Source organism: Poromitra crassiceps, assembly GCF_964638095.1.
Source record: "Poromitra crassiceps genome assembly, chromosome: 10".
Lineage (NCBI taxonomy): Eukaryota > Metazoa > Chordata > Actinopteri > Beryciformes > Melamphaidae > Poromitra > Poromitra crassiceps.
Window position 1 is genome coordinate 16617819 of NC_139631.1, and position 19573 is coordinate 16637391.

The window sequence follows — 19573 nt, forward strand, 5'->3', positions numbered from 1 at the left end:
TTTGAGTGGAGAAAGTGGTTCGATGTACACTAGTTACCTGATGCACAGTTCTCTCTTACTCTCTCTCACTCTCATATCAGTCTAATGGGTGTCTCTCTCTCACTCTCATATCAGTCTAATGGGTGTCTCTCTCTCACTCTCATATCAGTCTAATGGGTGGGACCCCAATGACATGTTCAAGTACAACGAGGAGAAGTATGGAGTCTTGTCTACATATGACAGCAGCCTGTCCACATATACGTAAGCTCTCGTAATATGTCTAATGTACTGTATGTACTGTATGTAATATGTCTAATGTACTGTATGAGTTGTGTCCAAAGCCTCTTCACTTTTTAACCACCCATTGCTGCATGCAAGTCATCTGAATGTCATACTCCAACCATGTATGTCAACTTCTGCAATGTGCTCCTTGATAATACTTTTTTCCTGTGTCCGTGGTCATAATTTTAAAGAACTACATATAGTACAATATCACTTGAATGCAGTGTTTCTTAGTCTGATGGGTCTCCATGTGACAAGAGTAAAGATAAACAGGGATGTGGTATATATCTTTCGTAAATAAATGTTCATGATCGCTGTCATCGTCGGGCTTTCTGTTTGACCGGTGCTTGTTTTGCCAGCGTCCCTCTGGAGCGGGACAACTCGGAGGAGTTCCTGAAGAGGGAGGCGCGTGCCGCCCAGCTGGCCGATGAGATCGAGGCCAGTGCCACTTACAAGGCTCGCGTGGCCCTGGAGAACGATGACCGCTCCGAGGAGGAGAAATACACTGCTGTGGTGCGAGGGGAGAGGGAGGCACACACACTAAGCAGGTGTGACCAGGACCCACACACACACACACACACACACACACACACACACACACACACACACACACACACACACACACATACACACACACACAGGAGAGATAGAGAGAAAACTAGTTCCAACACGTTCAATAAATAGACTATATTGCAGCAGCTATGCCCAGAACAACTACTTACATTTTGGCTGATGATGCTTAACTGCATGTAATATATAATATAGAATTAAGTCCTCCCCTTCATTATCTTGACTTGTACATGTTTATCTAACACCTCTGCGTGTGTGTGTGTGTGTGTGTGTGTGTGTGTGTGTGTGTTTGTTTGTGTGTTTGTGTGTGCGTGTGCGTGCGTGTGTAGAGAGAACAAGTACATTCCCCCAGGTCAGAGGAACAGAGAGGCGATGTCATGGGGGGCGGGGCGTCAGAATTCGCCCCGTCTGGTTCAGGGTTCAGCTGGACCCTCAACCCCACGACCAGGACCTCACGACTACAGCCCCAGCTCCGGGGCTGACCAGAGGGTGGTGAACGGAGGTAGGGATGGTGTGTCACACACACACAACCCAATGCCGTTGATGGATTGAATTATTTATTGAATGTATTGTATGTATCTATTAAGAACTTATTACCATTGGTGTGGGGTTATTAAAAATTCCACACAAAGACAGAATGGCATCCTGTACAAACCAGTAGTCTCAAGAAATAAAGGCTCCAGAGGCTCAGAACATGAATTTAGTGGAACCAGCCACAAGACAGAGACCATCAAAAATACTCAATATAGTAGAGTGTAGGTTTTTCTCCACTTGGTAAAAGTCTTTCATAAAGAAAAACAAATCAGAAACAGACACATGCAAAGTGACCACACAGTTTTCCTCAAGCTGCTCATCCTGTAGTAGAATAGAATCTTTTTTTTCTTGATCTTCTACTGTTGATTGGACCGGTGGTGAGCTTGAGTTTCTGGGAGGTTCATTTGTGTTCTAGCTGTCTTGGGTTTTTTAAGCATTTATCTATTTTCCCCCATATGTCATTTCAATCAGTTTATCCCTGCTTTCCCTTCTTTCTTACGTTTATTCGTCTGCCACTACTTTCTATTTTTGTTATAGCTTTGCTTTTCTCCCCCTGTAATTAGTTGTCATCAGCTGTTTGTCATCCTTTATCCTTGATCATTTGTCCCTCCCTCTTTTAGGTTCATCCCATTGGCCCTCACCCTGTCCGTCTCCTTCCTCCCGCCCCTCCCCTCGTTACCAGTCTGGCCCCTCCTCCCTGCCTCCTCGGGCGGCCACGCCCACCAGGCCGCCCTCCAGACCCCCCTCTCGACCTTCCAGGCCTCTCTCCCATCCTTCCCACCCCTCCTATCCCTCCTCATCTTCCTTGGCCCACCATGGGCCCACGTCGCCAGCCTCCACCCTGCCCAAACGCATGTCTTCAGAAGGTACCCACATCAGTGTGGAGTAGAGCTGGGCAAAAGCATGAGTTGAAGGTGGATGGATTGGTCTTAATTTGGACATGATATTTCCAGTCCAATGTGACTCAAAAGTTAAATCTGGATATTGTAACCTACTTTCAAAAACAAAATTTGCCCAGGTCTAGTGTGGAACAGCACACAACACGGATTAGGGTGAAGTTGCTTGTGAAGACTGATCTGGGGTCAGTTTTGCAATTTCCCCACAAATGCAAAATGTGAGGATTTAGCAGCCAGAAAGCTGATCCTCTGTCAGTGCCTTAGGCAGTTTCACCTTGGCATGTGGGAGCACCACAGTGTGTGCAGAGCCTTCTATCTAGCAAGAGTTACGCCACTGAAAACAGCGAGGCGCCAACTGTTCCAAATCCTTTGATAGAAAACTCAATAAGAGGACAACATTGCTCGCCAGTTTCACCAGTTGAGCAGAGTTTTGGCTATTCTTGAATTGCAACCACATTTGTACAAATAAAACCTGAATTGAATGAGGATTAAAAAGCTTCCAAATGTCCAATGTCGCAACTTTTTCTATTGGATACAAGGCTTTGCGAAGATGCGGAATGACACACAGAGAAGATGCACACTGGCTTTTGGCTGGAGAGGAGTTGATTTTTCACTATTTGCACTAGACTTTGGAATAGATGCAAAGATAATTTCAGATATTTGAGGAACTTGAGGTATGCTCAGTTTCAGTTACAGGAGGCTTGATTGTGTGCTTTAAAAGGGTATATATATCAAAAGATGACTTGTTTTTACTTTTGTATTTCCCATATATTGAATCTATTCAACTGCTATTTTGCCAAAGATCAGTTTTGCACTGGGCTGTCACCTGTCAAGCAGACACTGCTGAGCGCTTAACTGGCACAAACTCCTAAACTGCGAATGCTTTAAAGTTGGGTTTTCACCTCTTCTCACCTCCTACCTCTCCACACCTCCTCTGTTGATTCTTCTTCTGTTTATTTCACTCTTCACTTGGTTTTGATTTGAACAGTGTGGCGTGGTGTTTGATCACTCTTCAAGATCATCTGCACAGTGTGGCGTGGTGTTTGATCACTCTTCAAGATCGTCTGCAGTGTCTCCACTCACTTGCTTGTAACCAATAACATTACTGTTTGGTGTGACGTGTCTAAATGTAGAAGACCAGCCTAGGGTGAAGTCAGCTCAGTGCTTTGGGGTTCGAAAGACAGATGAGTTTGAAAGAGACCTCTGTATGGTGGGATGGTTAGAAAGGAGGACAGCAGCTCAGCTTGTTTATCTCCCCTGTCTTGTGTGTTTCTGGATTTCCCCCTCTCTGTATCTCTCTCTTCCTCTTCTCCAGGGCCCCCCAGGATGTCCCCAAAGTCCCAGCGGACGCCCCGTGCGCACAGAGCGCCGCCCTGCCGGACCACCGGAGTCCCTCCAGGGGTGGACTTCATCTCCCACAATGCTCCTGGAGAGGTCCCAGTGACTCCACAAACCAGGAGCAGCTCCTCTGGAGGAACCTGGTCCTCAGTGGTCAGCGGCGGAGGTAAAACTTTCCTTCCTTTCCCTTTCCTTCTTTTCTATCTGTCCTTTTCTTGACTTTTATTTTCATTCCCAAAAACTGGATGAACAGTTAATAATAATAATAATAAACACTGACCAGATGGCCTGCAATTCTCTGTGCATGGGTTTCCCAGCCAGTTCTGATTGGCTGTGACCATATTGGCTTCATCCTCACATTGTCGACAAAGTGAGTCATGGTCAGGGGAGAGTTGTGTGTCTCCCTTTGGGGATGGCACTTAAAATATTCCATCAACTCATGTATTTGGTTAATGAATCTAGAGTGCCTCACACTCAGTACCATGATTACATAGCCTGGTATCCAGCCCCAATGAATCCTTCATTAGGGTCTGGACGCAAGCTTATCCACCACTGATTCGGTGATGTATTTCTCAGCCATAACTGATTGGTTGCGGTCTGTTGTCAATCATCCAACTCTTTGACCAATCACAATAGCAAAGCAGGACAACTTTGACGATTCTGCACCAAAAATGTATAAGAACTGATGGGTAATAGCACTGCAACATCAAGGCGGGAGCGCTGTTGTCAATAAAGCACAAGACATTCGTCTCCTGCCTTCAGTATTCTTTGTCTGCTACATCCATTACCTACACTGGCAACTACCGTAACGTTAGCTTTAGCTGCAAGCCGCATGCAGCTCAACAACTGGCCAAAAGATTTCAAAACTGATGGGCTTACTGGAAAGACAAAGAGCACGACTCGAACGATAAGATAAGAACATTGTCTCATCCCGAGTAACTGTGAAGGTTAATGATGTGACTTAGCAGCTTGTGATGACCAAAATCTCATGTCTCCTCCTCCTCTGCAGTGCACAGACCTCGCTCCCCTCGACAGAACAGCATGGGCGGAGCCTCTCCTGGCTCCTCCTCCCTCCCGTCCCCCCAGACGGGGACGGCTCCTGTGGAAACGGTTGCCACGCCAACATTAGCCGCCTCTCCTGCTGCTGCTAGCCCCGCCCCCAACATGGTCGCCACTCCGTCAGTAGAAGGTAGATACATCTTGTCTGTGACTCCCTGCTCTGGTCTTATCTTCATCCTTGAACTCAGAGTGTCTGCAGAGCTTGAGGGGATGATACTTGTGGCATGCAACTGTGTCCAGATCAGGGAGTGAAAGACAAACCTGACGATTCATTCGTTGTATGGTTGAGCCAGTGGTCACTCGTAGTGGTTATACTTTACGCACGAAAGACATTGATTAATAATAATAACTAATAATCAGTGAGCAACTAATTAATGAATAATCGATAAACATGATAAATGCTATGAATTCCTACCACAATGTATGTGACTTGGTGTGTACTAGCATGTTCTGTTTTGCTCTAGGTTCAGTCATGCAGTCAGTCAATTATCAAAAGCATTGTTCATAAATCCTTGCTCTGCTTTAGTGCCCAGAGTAAACTTCATTTCTCCGGTCTCTAAAGCGAAAGAGTGCCGTGTCCAGGAGACGAGACAGACGTCACCTACAGCCAACAAGGAGAACGTCAAGCCTCTGGACAGCTCTCCTAGCATCACCAGACCAGTCTGTAAAGGTATTGACTAGACCGCAGTGCATGATGGGAAGCTTTGTCACTATCGGGGACTTTCACTGAGACAGATTTTGCTTGTAGAAAAACATTACTGCAAAGAATAAATCAATAAACCATCTGGATTTACATGATCATGCTTGAACTCCAAATCATCTGTCTCTTTCAGGACCTCCTTCCATGGCAACAGACCACAGAAAACAAATAGATAATTTAAAGAAATTTAGTGTAGATTTTAGGGTAAGTAGATTGCCCTCAATACCTCATGATACTGAGGCTGCCCAGCTACAATAAGAGCGCTTGTATGTCGATTACATCTGTATTTCATGCTCTTCTGTCTCTCCTACTTCTCTTCTCCTGTGTTTCTTCCACTCTCTACCCCATCTCTCACCTCCATCCAGTTGCAGTCCAGCTCCAACCCAGACCCCATGTTTGACCAGATGATGACCAAGCCACCGAGAGATCCAGGGGACAAGCCTAAGGACCTTCCCCTGGACAAGGCCTCCGTGGCGGGGCGGGAGGGCGGCGAGGACGGCGTGGCGGTGACCGTCGGCGCCTCGGCCCCGGCCACCGCCTCGACCACCAGTAAGCCCGGCAGCCCCGCGGCTCCCTCCCCCTCCCCCTCAGCCCCCGAGCAGAAGAGGGCGGGGCTGGATGTGACATCACAGGGAGTCCAGACGACGGCCACGTCCGCTTTCAGCGGGCCCAAACCGGAGGACAAGGAGGAGAAAAAGGAGGCGGTGCAAGAGTGAGTGGAAGGGGCGGAGCAGCCGGGAGGGGGAGGCGCTGGATATTGGCAAAAGCTAATTTTCTTTCTCTTCCTCCTGCAGTCAAGTGAGAAAGTCGACTCTGAACCCGAACGCCAACGAGTTCAAGCCCAGATTCAATCCGCAGGTCAGTCTGCTCCGCTGCTGCCAGACCTTTTAAACACAAACTGAAACTGAGGTTATTCGACTTAACCTAGCTGTGTGTGTGTGTGTGTGTGTGTGTGTTTCTCTTCACTAGCCCAAACCAGCCAACACCCCCACGCCCCCCCGGCCCCAGGGCCAGCCCAGCCCCTCCATCGTGGTCCAGCAGCCCCCGACTGTCTACGGCCAGACGGTCTGCTTCCCCCAGATGTACCCGCTCACACCCGTCAGCCCCGGGGTGCAGGTGAGACACATAGAGGCAGCAGAGCTCGCCCTGCACGTGCTGCTCAATTTAGACACATCCAACCAAAATCCACCTACCATCAGCATGCTTCTTTATCAGTCTGTCCTTGTTAGTTTGTTTTACTTTCTTTCATTTTTGCCTTTTTTTGTTTCTGTTTTTCACTCTTTCATTCAGTCTCTGTTTTTTTCTTTTGTCCTTCCTCTCGTCATTCATCGCCGATGCATCCCGTCATTATTTTCTCCCTGAAGCCCTCTTTCTTCCCACATTTTATTTTAGCAGAAGGAGTAGCTCAACTTTTTTGTCACTGTGTGCCTGTGATATTTTTTTTCTAGATCCTGAGGCATGCCCATCTTTCATGCTGTACTTTCTTTCCTTTATCACCCGCCAGACACAATTAGTACATTGGCATGGATTATTGCTATTGAGTGATTTTAATATTGACAAGGTAAATGTGTAGGATTGACACTAACCACCTTCTAAAATTTGAAAGCGAAAAACAGGAAATATATGAAATACTTAAACAATATGCTGTATCATTGTGAGCAATCTGAGAGATGAGTCCAACAAGAATATTTTTGAGGGAAGTAATATTTTGTATTTTTGTAGTAGTGAATTACATTTTTTCCCCTAAGTTGCTTTAAGAAATACTTGGTGATCCAACATCAGAGACGTGTAAAGGAAAAATATACCTTGGTTACCAACTAAAGAGTGGTTCTTTTTTTCCTTTTCTCCCTCTCCTCCTCCATCTCTCTCTCGCTCCATTAGAAAAGCATAATATGGAAGGTTTGTGAATTTTTTTCTAAGATTTCTATTTTTTTATCCTTTCCCCCCCAACCCAATCAGTACTGAGATGTTTTGCTTGCTTGATGAATCAATGGCCATCAGATGTTGGTTTGCCAACTTCTTATTGCAATCCATTTCAACTGTCATCACAAATGGATTTTAACCTCATTTTAGTTTCTATTGTCTTCATCAGCTTAAGATGACTTTCAGCTAATGGAGGATTACATTCTAGGCTATGTTTTATCATCATTATCTGAGAGGAGAAGTTGTCACTGATAAGATATTGATACTGTGTAAAATGCATGTTGTATACTTACAAACTTGGAGATTGAAAGATGGCAAACCGTTTTTGGGTTGTAGTGATAGTAGTACAACCCATTTTCTGCCCAGTGATAGACAGGCATAGAGAATGCATGTGGTAAGAGATCAGTCATAGTCTCTTACATACTTATATCGTAGTCCACTATGCTGTGTGTGTGCGTGTGCGCGTGTGTGTGTGTGTGTGTGCGCGTGCGTGCGTGTGCATGTGGAGTCCGCTATTAAGGCAGAAGTCAGTAGTTGACTAGTTTATGAGCAGCTCCACATGCAGTGAGAACTAGACCTCAACAGAAATTCATTTTTAGTCCAGCGCTAGGATTAATCTGTTTTGAATTAGGAATCTCTTCAGTGACATTTAAATGTTTCTCTTATTTCCTTCACTCACCATCCTCCTCCTCTCCCCCTTCTCCCTGCAGTCTCCAGCTATGTACCACGTTCAGATGCCTCATATGACGGTCAGCCAGTCTAAACCCTACAGACCAGGTAAAGGTGAGCACACCTGCTGTCTTCTCTGTCTTCCTCTCCCACTTTCTCAAGTTGGTGTTTCTTCTTCTCACTCTTTGTCTCCTGTGGCTCTTCCTATTTCCATCGCCTCTCCTCTCTGAAACTCACTACAAACCCAGTAGGGGAGATGAAACAACTCGCACCGTTTCAAACCCCCGGGCATCCTCCTTCTCCGCTGTGACTGTAGTTCAAATGCAAGACACAAAACAAAAACCCCCTCTACTTTCTCTTTGCTCCTGTTCCCTGGCTCCCACTGTGAACTACAGTACCCAACATGCCCCAGCAGAGGTCAGACCAGCACCACCCTCCGGGCACGCCCACCATGATGCACCCGGCGGCGGCGGCGGGGCCGCCTATCGTAGCGCAGAGCCCCGCCTACTCTGCCCAGTACTTCACCTGCAGCCCGCAGCAGTTCACCAGTCAGCCCCTGCAGATGCAGCAGATGCCACACTACCAATCACAGGTGAACTCTTACTATCAATACCAGTAGCAGCTGTAGCACCATACCTGCTTCTCTGTCAGCCCCACGCCCAGCAGGCACCTTATTATCACTCAAATGTAACCATTATAATTAGTACAGCGCCATCAGTGGGCGGTGCCGCTGTTACTGCCAATCTGTAGCTCTGCCAGCTGTTCACTACTCAGTCGTGTGTGTGTGGCACATGCCTTGTGTCCACCAGCTTGAAATTGGACTAGCGTGATGCCAGCGTTGCATTACTTGTGATTTGCCTACAGGCTCCTGGCTCTCCGGTCCAAAATGCCACCGATGTGCCAGCAAACGGGCCGTGATCGAACTAAAACCGCATGAACACAGCCGGTTTTAACGAAAATTCACATCAGGCTGGCGCTGTAGCAATGAACGTGATGATGCCACATTTGATGTCCTGTGTAGGGATTATTAGACGCACACTCTCACTCAGTCACTCACTGTGTCTCCCTGTGTGTCCTGTAGGCGCAGCATGTGTTCAGTCCGGTAATGCAGGGCAGCGCCAGGATGATGGCGCCTCCCACACACGGGCAGCCCGGCCTCGTCTCCTCCTCAACCACACAGTACCCAGAGCAGACACACACCATGTATGGTACGCCAGCACACACCTCTTTTGTTTTTTTACCTACCTTTATTTTCTCATTGAGAGCGGTGCTCTCTTTTTCAGGAGTGCCCTGCTCACATTCACACACACATTCACACCTGGAAGCTGACCAGTACAACCACAGTCTGATCTGCTGGCCACTGATCATGGCCTGTTCATACCTCGTTCTATGTGATTCATTTCTAGAGGTATTGTTTAATTTCTGTCCAACTCCTGGCATGCCTGTCTCACAGTGTCGGCAGGGCCGATGCCACAGCAGTACCCCCACCCCAGCGCCACCCTGCACGCCCACCCACAGCACCCCCAGCCCTCGGCCACCCCCACGGGCCAGGGCCAGCAGGGCGGTCCCCCGCAGCACGGCGGGCCCCCTAACCACCCGGCCCCCAGCCCAGTTCAGCACCAACAGCACCAGCAGGCGGCAGCAGGTGACTATGTTACGGCTGGCCCAGCTGAAATACACATGAACCTGTGCAGTTATTTCCTGGTGTAGATGGAGGAACCTAAAAAAATAAGATTCAGACATCACTCGTGTCACAGCGTTCACATTTTGCACCGGGGCCATTTCTATTGAATGGGGTGGGCAGGGTGTCTCACTATAAACCATATCTGTGTGGTTTTCACCTCGGGTTGAGAAATGCTTGCACCAGATGAAGAAAAGACATGATGTGATATTTGTTTACATGAGCGAACGGAGCATCAGTCAACATCACCTAATGTGTTTCTTTTTCATCTTGTGGAAGAGTTTTTCAATCCAAGACAAAATTACACAGATATGATGGTTTATAGTGGGACTTTCCATGCGCATCCCATTCACTTCAATAGAACTGGCCCTAATGCAAAACTCAAATGCTGTGATGTGAGTGATGTCTTATTATTATCCTTCTTTTTGAGGGTCCTTGGTGTTGCTTCCTATACATGACCTTCTGAGTTGAATATCTTTTTGAAAGGAGTGTAGGTGAAGATACAAGTCTTTAGGACGTGATAAGGATAAGGAGGCATTATGAGTATGAATGAGACTCTTGAGACAGTTTGCTCACTGGTGAGTAGTACTCTTGTTATATTGTGTGTTTTTGCTTTCTCTCTCGTGTGTGTGTGTGTGTGTGTGTGTGTGTGCGGGACACAGCGGCGGCAGCAGCCCAGGCCCTCCACATGGCCAACCAGGGCCAGCAGCAGCAGATGTACTCGGCCCTGGCCCCCACGCCACCTTCCATGACCCCGGGGCCCAACCCCCAGTCTCCCCAGGGCTCCTTCCCTTCTCCCCAGCAGACCGTCTATACGATCCATCCGCAGCAGATGCAGCACAGCTACAACGCTAACCACATGGCACACGTGCAGCAGGTTTGTTACGTCGTCGCACTTGTTAAACTCTCTAACGTTGGCGTAAATTGATAAATGCCCTGTGTTTTGTTCCGCTTATTGGAATCGATTTTTGTTGCCTCAGTATGTGTAATTTACTGTTCTAACGTGGCGGGTTGTGCACATTTAGCTTTTATTCAGTTTTTTATTTTATACAAAAAAAACAAAAAAAAATCCACAGGAAAGCTATGTTTGTTAAGCTCTAAGCTGCTCCCAATAACCAAGCATAGTCTGCTATGGTTTAAAGGGATAGTTCGGATTTCTTGATGTGGGGTTGTATGAGGTACTTGCATACAGTCAGTGTACTACATGCAGTAGAATGCAGCCGGCGCAGGCCCAGTTTGGAGAAATGGATACCGGCCGCGTCAGGCAAGTAGAACTGTCTGCTGAGGGGGCCATGAGCAAAAACGTAAAAAAGACATTCTTTAGAGAGTGGGGGCAAAAGTTGCCCCCAAATATTTTTTTAAATTTCATACACTGAGTACCTCATACAACCCCACATCCAAAAATCCGACCTATCCCTTTAAGTTGTGTCTCTGAGAGAGAGAGTGGAATATGTTGCACATGTTGCCTGCCAATAAATAAACAGTTGTCAATTCATAATACTTTCTCATCTCTTAATTTTAATGCTTAATTTACATACAGATGCGCTCTCAGCAGATACCGAAATTTGGTACCGATAGATTTGACTTGAATCGGTACTCTGTAGGGATGTCACAATATATCGTCCCACGATATATCGCGATATCAAAACGTGACAATATGCATCGTTGAGATGAAATCGTGAGAAAAAGAAGCTGAACATTGTGGCACTGATCTGCATCTGATTGCATGCTCGCTCTCCTTTCCATTGCTTTGTTTGAACAGACGAGGGACGTTACAGACACGGAGGATGAAAATGTGAAATTACTCAAATTAGCGTGGAGGATGCCCCCTCAACTTACAAATCGATCGCAAAAAAATATTGTTAAAATATCGTATCGTTATCGTGAACCCAGTATCGTATCGTGAACTGAGTGTATCGTGACACCCCTAGTACTCGGCACTACCGATGTAATTCGGTCGGTACCCTTAAAGCCCCTCTCTTGACCTTGTCATTTTTAAGATATTTCATGTGTAGCTGTGTTTTTCCCTGCTCTCTTGATTAGCCACAGTGTTGCTCGCCAGTGTATTTTGTTGACAAATAACCTTATTTTGGGCTCAAAGTCCTAAAAATATGCTGTTAGTAAAAACGGGTGAGATTATCATTGTCTATCGACTGAGTCACTTGTCACGGAGTTAAAGTGAATAGCTGGCGTTAGCCTCTGGCATTAGCTAGCTGTTAGCCTCTGAGCTACATTAGTTACATGGCAGTAAAACGCCACTGAATGACCAGTTTGATATAACTCTCAAGCAGTGAAACACGGTCTTTCCATAAAGCCCACCAACATTGATATTATATGTTGGCTGGTTGTTGATATTTAGAACAATATTGTGGGTTCAGGACCAAACATTTAGGCAGAGGTAGAGGCCGCCATATTGTGCCGGTCTCCGCATGGAAGGGAGATACAAAGATCGTATATTGAAGGCAGGAGCAAGGCTCTTATTTTTTTAGACAACAGCGCTACAGCCATGATTTTGCCATGACAAGGTATAAGCCTGCGGTTCTTATCAATATACGATCTTTGATGCAAATGATGGCGCACATGCACATATTTTCAGAGAGCATCAATGGTGTACAGGTATGAAAAACTGACTGGAGGGGGGCGTTAAAACAGCTGTTTTCTCTGGGGAGAGCGGTGCCTCCCAACTATGCGGCAGCGGTAACCTTGCCGTCGCGTACCGCTCGAATTTGCCACCTTGTGCTGTGCTCAAAGTTCAAATTGTTTAAACTCTCACCTACTTAACGATGACCTTTCGCGAACTAACACGCGCCCGGTTCGGCCAGGTGCGTGTCGATCTCTTAGCATCGCGTCACGCAACGCACTGCCTCCTGTGGTTCTCCATCCACGACAGTCCCCCACTGGGCCACGACGCTCTGGCGCACGTGTGGCCGAGGGAAATCCTCTATGCTTCCCCCATTCCCCCCCATTCCACTAATATATATATGATTTTTTTTTTTTTTGCGGATCCAAGAAATGATCCGATCCATGTCTCAAAAACTGATACGATCCGAACCGTGAGTTTTGTGATCCGTTGCACCCCTAATGACTGCATCGGGTATGCTTACTAGCTGAGGGTCTGCCACTGGACATCGTACAGACTATAGAGCCCTTTATACTTGCTCTCAGTATGTACAAGTAGCAAGCTGTTACGCGCTGGTGCACAGAGCGGAATGAGGATGGTGTATACTGCAGTATACTGTAGAGCCCATTCTCTGCCTCCTTCAGCTTGTTTAACCAGGGTTTTATCATTCAAACTTTAAAGGTCTACATGGCCGCGATATCCACTTGTCAGATGGAAATTGAGAGGTGGGGAGTCTCTTGATGATGTCCCTGTTCATGAGGGGTGCCCGCCGATTACACCCGCCGGTGCAAAACCTTTTCCCCCAGTGGGACTTCATCACAGTGCTTGAGAGGCTCTCCAGTCCCCCGTTTGTGCCCATCAGCACAATTGATATGTATTGTATATTATAGTCATATGGATTCATCGAGCTTCTCGAGGAATTATTTTGGCCCTAATATAAAGACAGTTGTGCTGTATTTGCCACTAATCTTTTGGCAGGCCGGGATATTAGGGGAGATGATACATTTGAACTTAATTTTTCTAGTTGTGGGCACAGTTGTTTCTAGCTGGAGGGGCGTGGCCGCCGCAGCAAAATACATGTAAAAGAAACCATTTAAAACAAAGTTTTAATCCAGGTGCATTCCAGCCATGCTAACACCGCCTGGCTATAGCCGGGCTGTAGGCATTATAGTTTCTTGTTGTACGTCTGTCAAATTCTCATTAACGCAATATCTCAGGAACACCTTAATGGAATTGCTTCAAATTTGGCTCAAACGTCCACTTGAACTCAAGAATGAACTGATTAGTGTCATGCTCGTTAACGCAATATCTCTGGAAAACCATGACGGAATTTCTTCAAATTTAGCTCAAACATCAATTTCGACTCAAGGATGAAGTGGTAAATGGTAAATGGACTGCATTTATATAGCGCTTTTATCCAAAGCGCTTTACAATGTGCCTACATTCACCCATTCACACACACCGAAGGTGGCCAGCTGCCACACAGGGTGCTGGCACAGCCATCAGGAGCAATTTGGGGTTCAGTGTCTTGCCGAAGGACACTTCGACATGCGGACTGGAGGAGCCGGGGATCGAACGGTGGATGATGCGCTCTACCTCCTGAGCCACAGCCGCCCCTGTGGTGAGATTTTGGTTGTCAAAGTTCAAGGTCACTGTGACCTGACCGCCTGTTTCATCCTCGTTAACGTGATCTCTCTGAGGGAATCAATTGCGTAAGTGGCCTCTGTGGTGGTGGTGGTGCTGTCTGTCTGTGGCGGTGTCAGTCACGATTTGTGATGCAAGTGATGTCATCAGTGATGCCACTTGAGCAATTGTGATGTCATCAGTGATGTCACTCAAGCAACTGATGTCATCAGTGATGTCACTCAAGCAACTGTGATGTCATCAGTGATGTCACTCAGGCAGTTGTGATGTCATCAGTGATGTCACTCAGGCAGTTGTGATGTCATCAGTGATGTCACTCAGGCAGTTGTGATGTCATCAGTGATGTCACTCGAGCACATAGACTGTATATATAATCGAGCAACTGTAGTCCAAACGATTGCTGCTGCCAGCATGGAGGTGTTTGTGTTTGTCTCTGCTCCTGTTCTGTTCTCTGGATCGTCCAGCTCCTCTCTGCCTGCTGGCTCCTGTGTCAGAGACATATTGGACCGCTTCTTAACCCACACGAGTGTTCCTGCTGAGGACTTCTATGTCAGCAGTAATGGACGGCGATCCGACCTGCAGGATTCAGTCCAACATGGAGCCGTCTATCACCTACAAGCACGAGTGTGTGGAGGGAAAGGAGGTTTCGGCTCCATGCTCAGAGCTCTCGGAGCACAGATTGAGAAGACGTCGAACCGCAATGCATGCCGGGACCTGAGCGGACGCCGCCTCCGAGACATCAACCACGAGAAAGAGATGGTGGAGTGGCTGAACGAGCAGGCGGAGCGTGAGGCAGAGAAGCAGCAGTGTCGTCTGGAGCGTCTGCAGAGAAAGCTGGCCGAGCCTAAGCACCAGTTCACCGACATGGAATACCAGAGGCAGTGCCATGACCTGTCAGAGAGACTGGAGGACTCTGTGCTCAAAGGGATGCAGGCTTCCTCTAGCGGCCAGGTGAAGGCAGAGGAGGGCAGAGCTAAAAGGCAGAGCTCAGATCAAAGCAAATGCTTGGCTAAGAGGAAGTGTTTCTGGACAGGCGACGGGCTGGCTAGCTCGGAGGAGGAAGATGAACATGAGGATGAAGAGCAGGAGGAGCTGGAGCAACCAGAGCGGAGCCGCAGCCCACCTGCCTGCAGCAGCCCCAGTGCAGCAGAACAGAGACCAGATCCACAAGCTTCAGGCTCAACCCCCCAGCAGCCGCAGGAACCAGTCAGCCCAGTAGAGCTGCAGGCTGGACCAGTCAGCCCAGTAGAGCTGCAGGCTGGACCAGTCAGCCCAGTAGAGCTGCAGGCTGTGGGCTCTGCAGAGGAGCTGGAAGCTCTGGGTCTGGAGCAGCTGAAGGTGGAGCTGATGTCCAGAGGAGTGAAGTGTGGGGGAACACTGAGGGAGCGTGCTGCACGCCTCTTCTCTGTCAGAGGCCTGAAGCTGGAGCAGATCGAGCCGGCGCTGCTCGCTAAACCCACAAAGGCCAAGAAGAAGTGAAGAGGTCAGAGGGGGAGGAGTCGCCTGTTGCACGATGGTGCCTATGTGGGTGGGTGGTGTCTGTCAGTCACGATTTTGGGACCCCGCAGAGCGGGCGATTTCCATAACTGCAGCCATGGGGCATCATCTACAGAGTCTCTACCCTAGGAATCGATCCTAGTTTCTAGTTCAAATTTGGCTCAAACAAGTCCTCCTCTTCACCTTCTTTTCGGGTATGGCTGATGGACATGATCTCTGTTATACAGATGGAGAGACTCAGGTTCCTGAGAGCCAACTCGCTTGAAAGATTCTCGACTATATGGGACCCGTTTTTGGCCTATTTTGATGTGGTTAAGAATGACTGATGTTAGGGGTGGCGGGTGACTCGCCCGGTTGGTCTCCTATGGACCCCTTGCTTGGGATCCCATGCACAATGTCTCTTACAAGCACATAGACACCTTAGACGGCTGGTAGCATCAAGTTGTAATGTTCAATGCCGATAATGTATGTATGTATGTTTTTTTTTCTTTTCTTGTCTTGTGACAGGCTCAGGCCTGTTCATCTGTCTTGTTCATGTAATGTAAAAAAATAAAATAAAAATGGCTCAAACATCCACTTGGACTCGAGGATGAACTAGTTCGATTTTGGTGCACAAAATTCAAGGTCACTGTGGCCGCATGTCCATCTGTTCCATCAAGGAAGGGGGCGGTGCTAGGTAAAATTGACCATAGCTAGGGATAGGAAGGTTGTAAAGAGTCGGGATTCGTGGGGTGTCTACGGCGAGTGGATGGTAGGAAGGGGTGTGGTGAGGGAAAGGGGCGGGGCTAGGGGAAAGGGGCCATAGCTAGGGTTAGGAAGGTCGTAGAGGGTCAGGGTTCGACGGGTGGCTAGAGAGAGTGGCTAGGGGGATGTGGGGGTCAAGGAAGGGGGCCGGGTTTGGGGAAAAGGGGCTGTAGCTAGGGATACAAAGGTCATAGAGAGTCAGGATATGAGGGGTGGGTTGGGGGAATGTCTAGGTCTGGCATGTGGGTGGTGGGAAGGGGGTGTGATCAGTAAGGGGTGGGGCTAGGGAAAAATGGGCCGTAGCTAAGTCGGGGTTCAAGGGGTGGGGTTATTTTCCATGTTGAAACGATTAGCCGTGTTGTTGAGGTACTCCTGAACATTGCCTAAAGTGCCATAAGGCTGAATGGCCTCAACACTGCGCTGTGGGCTTCAAGGTATTTGTGCTTGTATGAGTCACTCTGGACAGATATGGATGTAGATTGATAAATGAAAGATGAGAACCGGAGCACACGGTCTAATTCAGCAATTTATTCAGGTGCAAACAATGACTGACGTTTCGCCACTACAAGTGTCCTCAGAGTCAAATGTGGATGTGTATTGTGTGCTGCTCACTCGTTGGCGGAGGCATACAACCGTGATGCGATATTTCTAGTTTTGTAACTAAAGCGATTGTAAATGATATTTCTTGCACTCTCTTGTCTTTATGTAGACATACTGCTTGTCAGGAAACCTTTCAGGCAGTTACACATGCATCGTTACCCAGAATTCCCTGGAGGGCTTTCTTCATTTTGATTGCGGGTCCTTCAGGGATACGACTAGGATTCAAGGCGTTTATTCAACTGTGTATTTGTGCCCCTAATCAGATACAAATATACAGAATGCCCTGTTATTATGCTGTTATTACTATTATGTAAGAGCTTGATGGGATGTGAAGTTTTACCTAAATTCTGTCATTCATTTGGAGAGTTACTATGAATAATTTGTGTTAAGGGGGATGCTATACCCCTTTACCCCCCTCCCGACCCCTACAATTCTCCCCTGATCATAACCATAGATGATATCCATTTATGCTACTCATGCGACTACACCTAAATAGGTGCAGGAGAATGTTGTTTGTGTCTCTTGTCTCTCATTGTCATTCTCGCTTTGTTGCTCACTTTCACTCTGTCTCACACACTCACGCCTCCTGTCTCCCACCCAGGCCCACATGCAGTCTGGCATCGTGCAATCGCACCACGCGGGGAGCCACCCAATGATGCTGATGGCCACCCAGGGTCCTCCAGGTGGTCCGCAGCCCCAGATGCCCCAGACCGCTCTCAACCCCATCCCTGTCTCTTCCACCACACACTTCTCCTACCTGGCACACCCACAAGGTACACACGTTTTCTCAACCAGCACACTCCTGCGGGGTGGAGTCTGGAATATATACACTACATGTTTTTTTATTCTCTAAAAGCCATTTTGATCTAAAAGTCTTGTCTTTCCATCAAGGCAAAGGGCGGCTACTTTAAATAATCCAAAATATAACATAGTAAAATTTGTATAAATAGTAGAATTTGTTTAACACTTTTTTGGACACTGCTTAATTCCATTTGTGTTGATGTATTAATTGCATGTGTCCACACCTTTGACTTGTAGTGCAAGGGTTCCCAAACTTTTCAGCTCCCGACCCCCAAAATAAAGGTGCCAGACCCCCAATACCCCCTTAGGTGGTTGAAGCATACAAATGTTGCTGCGCAGACTGCGCACATGAGAATTTTGTAAACCAAACAATTATGGTTAGAATGTGCTCTTTTCAATCGTTTTTTTAGACCAATTTTACACATTCTGGAAATTATCTTGCGACCCCCCCTTTGAGAACCACTGTTGTAGTGTATGGTTACCCCCCCCCCCCCCAATAAAAGTCAGGATTTCTGCTTCATTTAGGATATCATTGTTACTCGCATTTTAAAATCAATAGACGTATATACTTATTTTAAGACTTAAGAGGTTGTGTTGTTGACATTTATCATTATTACTCTTTTCTCTCTGTACTCTGCACAGACGGTCTCTAATTTCTGAACTTGAATTTTCCCCCATTTTGTGTTTCCTCTTGCCTGCAGTGCAACCTCACCATCAGCAGCAGCTGTAGATAGAGGGCGCCGGTGAGCTGAGGGACCCGCTCTGCCTCGCGCTTCTCATCCAGAGTCTTCATAACCAGACGAAGAAGAGAACGACAGCCTCCCTCTCTCTTTCTTCATCTACGTGCTTCATCAGCTTTTCTCCTCCCTTCATCCCCCCCTCCCTCCATCCTTCCTCCCTCCCGGACTAGGCAATAAGAGAATGTTAACAGATTGATGCAGTGACGCGTTTTAATGAGTTTTAACATTAACAGACAGGATTGCTCTTATTCTGCCCCTGTTCACACACAGATATCTACAGACACACAGTTATGCAGCACATAAACACACAGTCAAAACACACACATACCACACACACACTTCCAGAGGGTCCCTAATTGCAACTCGAGTCAGCTTGCCAACTAAGAAGCGAAAGAAAGAGTAAGAGAAACTAAGTGAGTGAAGAAGAAAAATCAACTGGAACTTGTATTTTGTCTGCACCTTGTTATGAAAAAAGAAATCTTCCAACTTTTAGACAGTATTAATCGTACTGTTTATCTATTGCTGCTGCTGCTATGTGCTGCGTTTGTTTCCAGACTACACAACCGGTTTCTAACCAAACTAAGAAAGAAAACATGACAAGACATGAGAAGCTTCCTGTGAATTAACAAACATGTTTTGGCAGCCAGAGGACAGGAGAAACGTTATTTATGAAATTATGATGGCTGAGGTGATCAGATCCCACTTCTCACCCAACCATTGTGTAACTTTTAAGTTAAAAAAAAACTTTTACTTTGTAGATAATATAAATAATTTAAAAAATGAGCAAAAAAAATTAAAAACAATAAAAAAGTTTTAAAAACTGAATGACTGGTGCCGTGGTCCTTTCTTCATTGTTGAAAAAACGTTATCTCTGCACGATCAATCTTCGTTGGCTGTAGAGTTTACGCAGGTTATTTGGAAACCCTTCAAATGTATTGGCCACAGTGACACCCATGAGTCATTTCCATGGAGGGTTATGGCTCCATAACAGCTGGCTTTCATTCTTCATCGCAGGTGTTGCAAGATTTTGTGGGATGTCCTGCTCTGCATGAGAAACTCTGGTATCCTTCCCTTAGTTCAAAGGATGCTTTTACCCCATGTCACCAAAGTGAGTCTGACCCAGAACTGTTTCCTGCTGAGAAATCCTACTGAACCAAGACATTTCCTTATTAGTCAGTATGAGTAAATTTGTGATATATAACCACACAGGAACTACTTAATGATCTGCATGGGCGTCCGGCTAGTGTAGTGGTAGATTCCCTGCCTATCAACACGAGGGTCGCAGGTTCGCCCCCC

The 19573-nt window shown here is 47.0% G+C and overlaps 1 protein-coding gene across 6 annotated transcripts in view; it reads left to right on the top strand.

The window, feature by feature from the left end:
* atxn2 (ataxin 2) overlaps positions 1-19176 on the top strand; it is a 42205-nt gene extending 23029 nt beyond the window's left edge. The window contains exons 8-26 of one of the 6 annotated variants that reach the window (XM_083644947.1): positions 149-240; positions 621-809; positions 1161-1333; positions 1986-2231; positions 3577-3765; positions 4609-4788; positions 5221-5328; positions 5492-5562; positions 5724-6070; positions 6153-6216; positions 6328-6474; positions 7240-7257; positions 7992-8064; positions 8346-8542; positions 9032-9158; positions 9404-9595; positions 10294-10508; positions 17338-17509; positions 18239-19176. In XM_083644947.1, coding sequence (XP_083501073.1) covers positions 149-240; positions 621-809; positions 1161-1333; positions 1986-2231; positions 3577-3765; positions 4609-4788; positions 5221-5328; positions 5492-5562; positions 5724-6070; positions 6153-6216; positions 6328-6474; positions 7240-7257; positions 7992-8064; positions 8346-8542; positions 9032-9158; positions 9404-9595; positions 10294-10508; positions 17338-17509; positions 18239-18267 — 2829 coding nt within the window. In that variant the 3' untranslated portion in view covers positions 18268-19176. The remainder of the gene's footprint in view (positions 1-148; positions 241-620; positions 810-1160; positions 1334-1985; positions 2232-3576; positions 3766-4608; positions 4789-5220; positions 5329-5491; positions 5563-5723; positions 6071-6152; positions 6217-6327; positions 6475-7239; positions 7258-7991; positions 8065-8345; positions 8543-9031; positions 9159-9403; positions 9596-10293; positions 10509-17337; positions 17510-18238) is intronic. The other 5 variants (XM_083644948.1, XM_083644949.1, XM_083644950.1 and 2 more) reach the window with 5 other exon arrangements.
* The last annotated feature ends 397 nt before the right edge of the window (positions 19177-19573 follow it).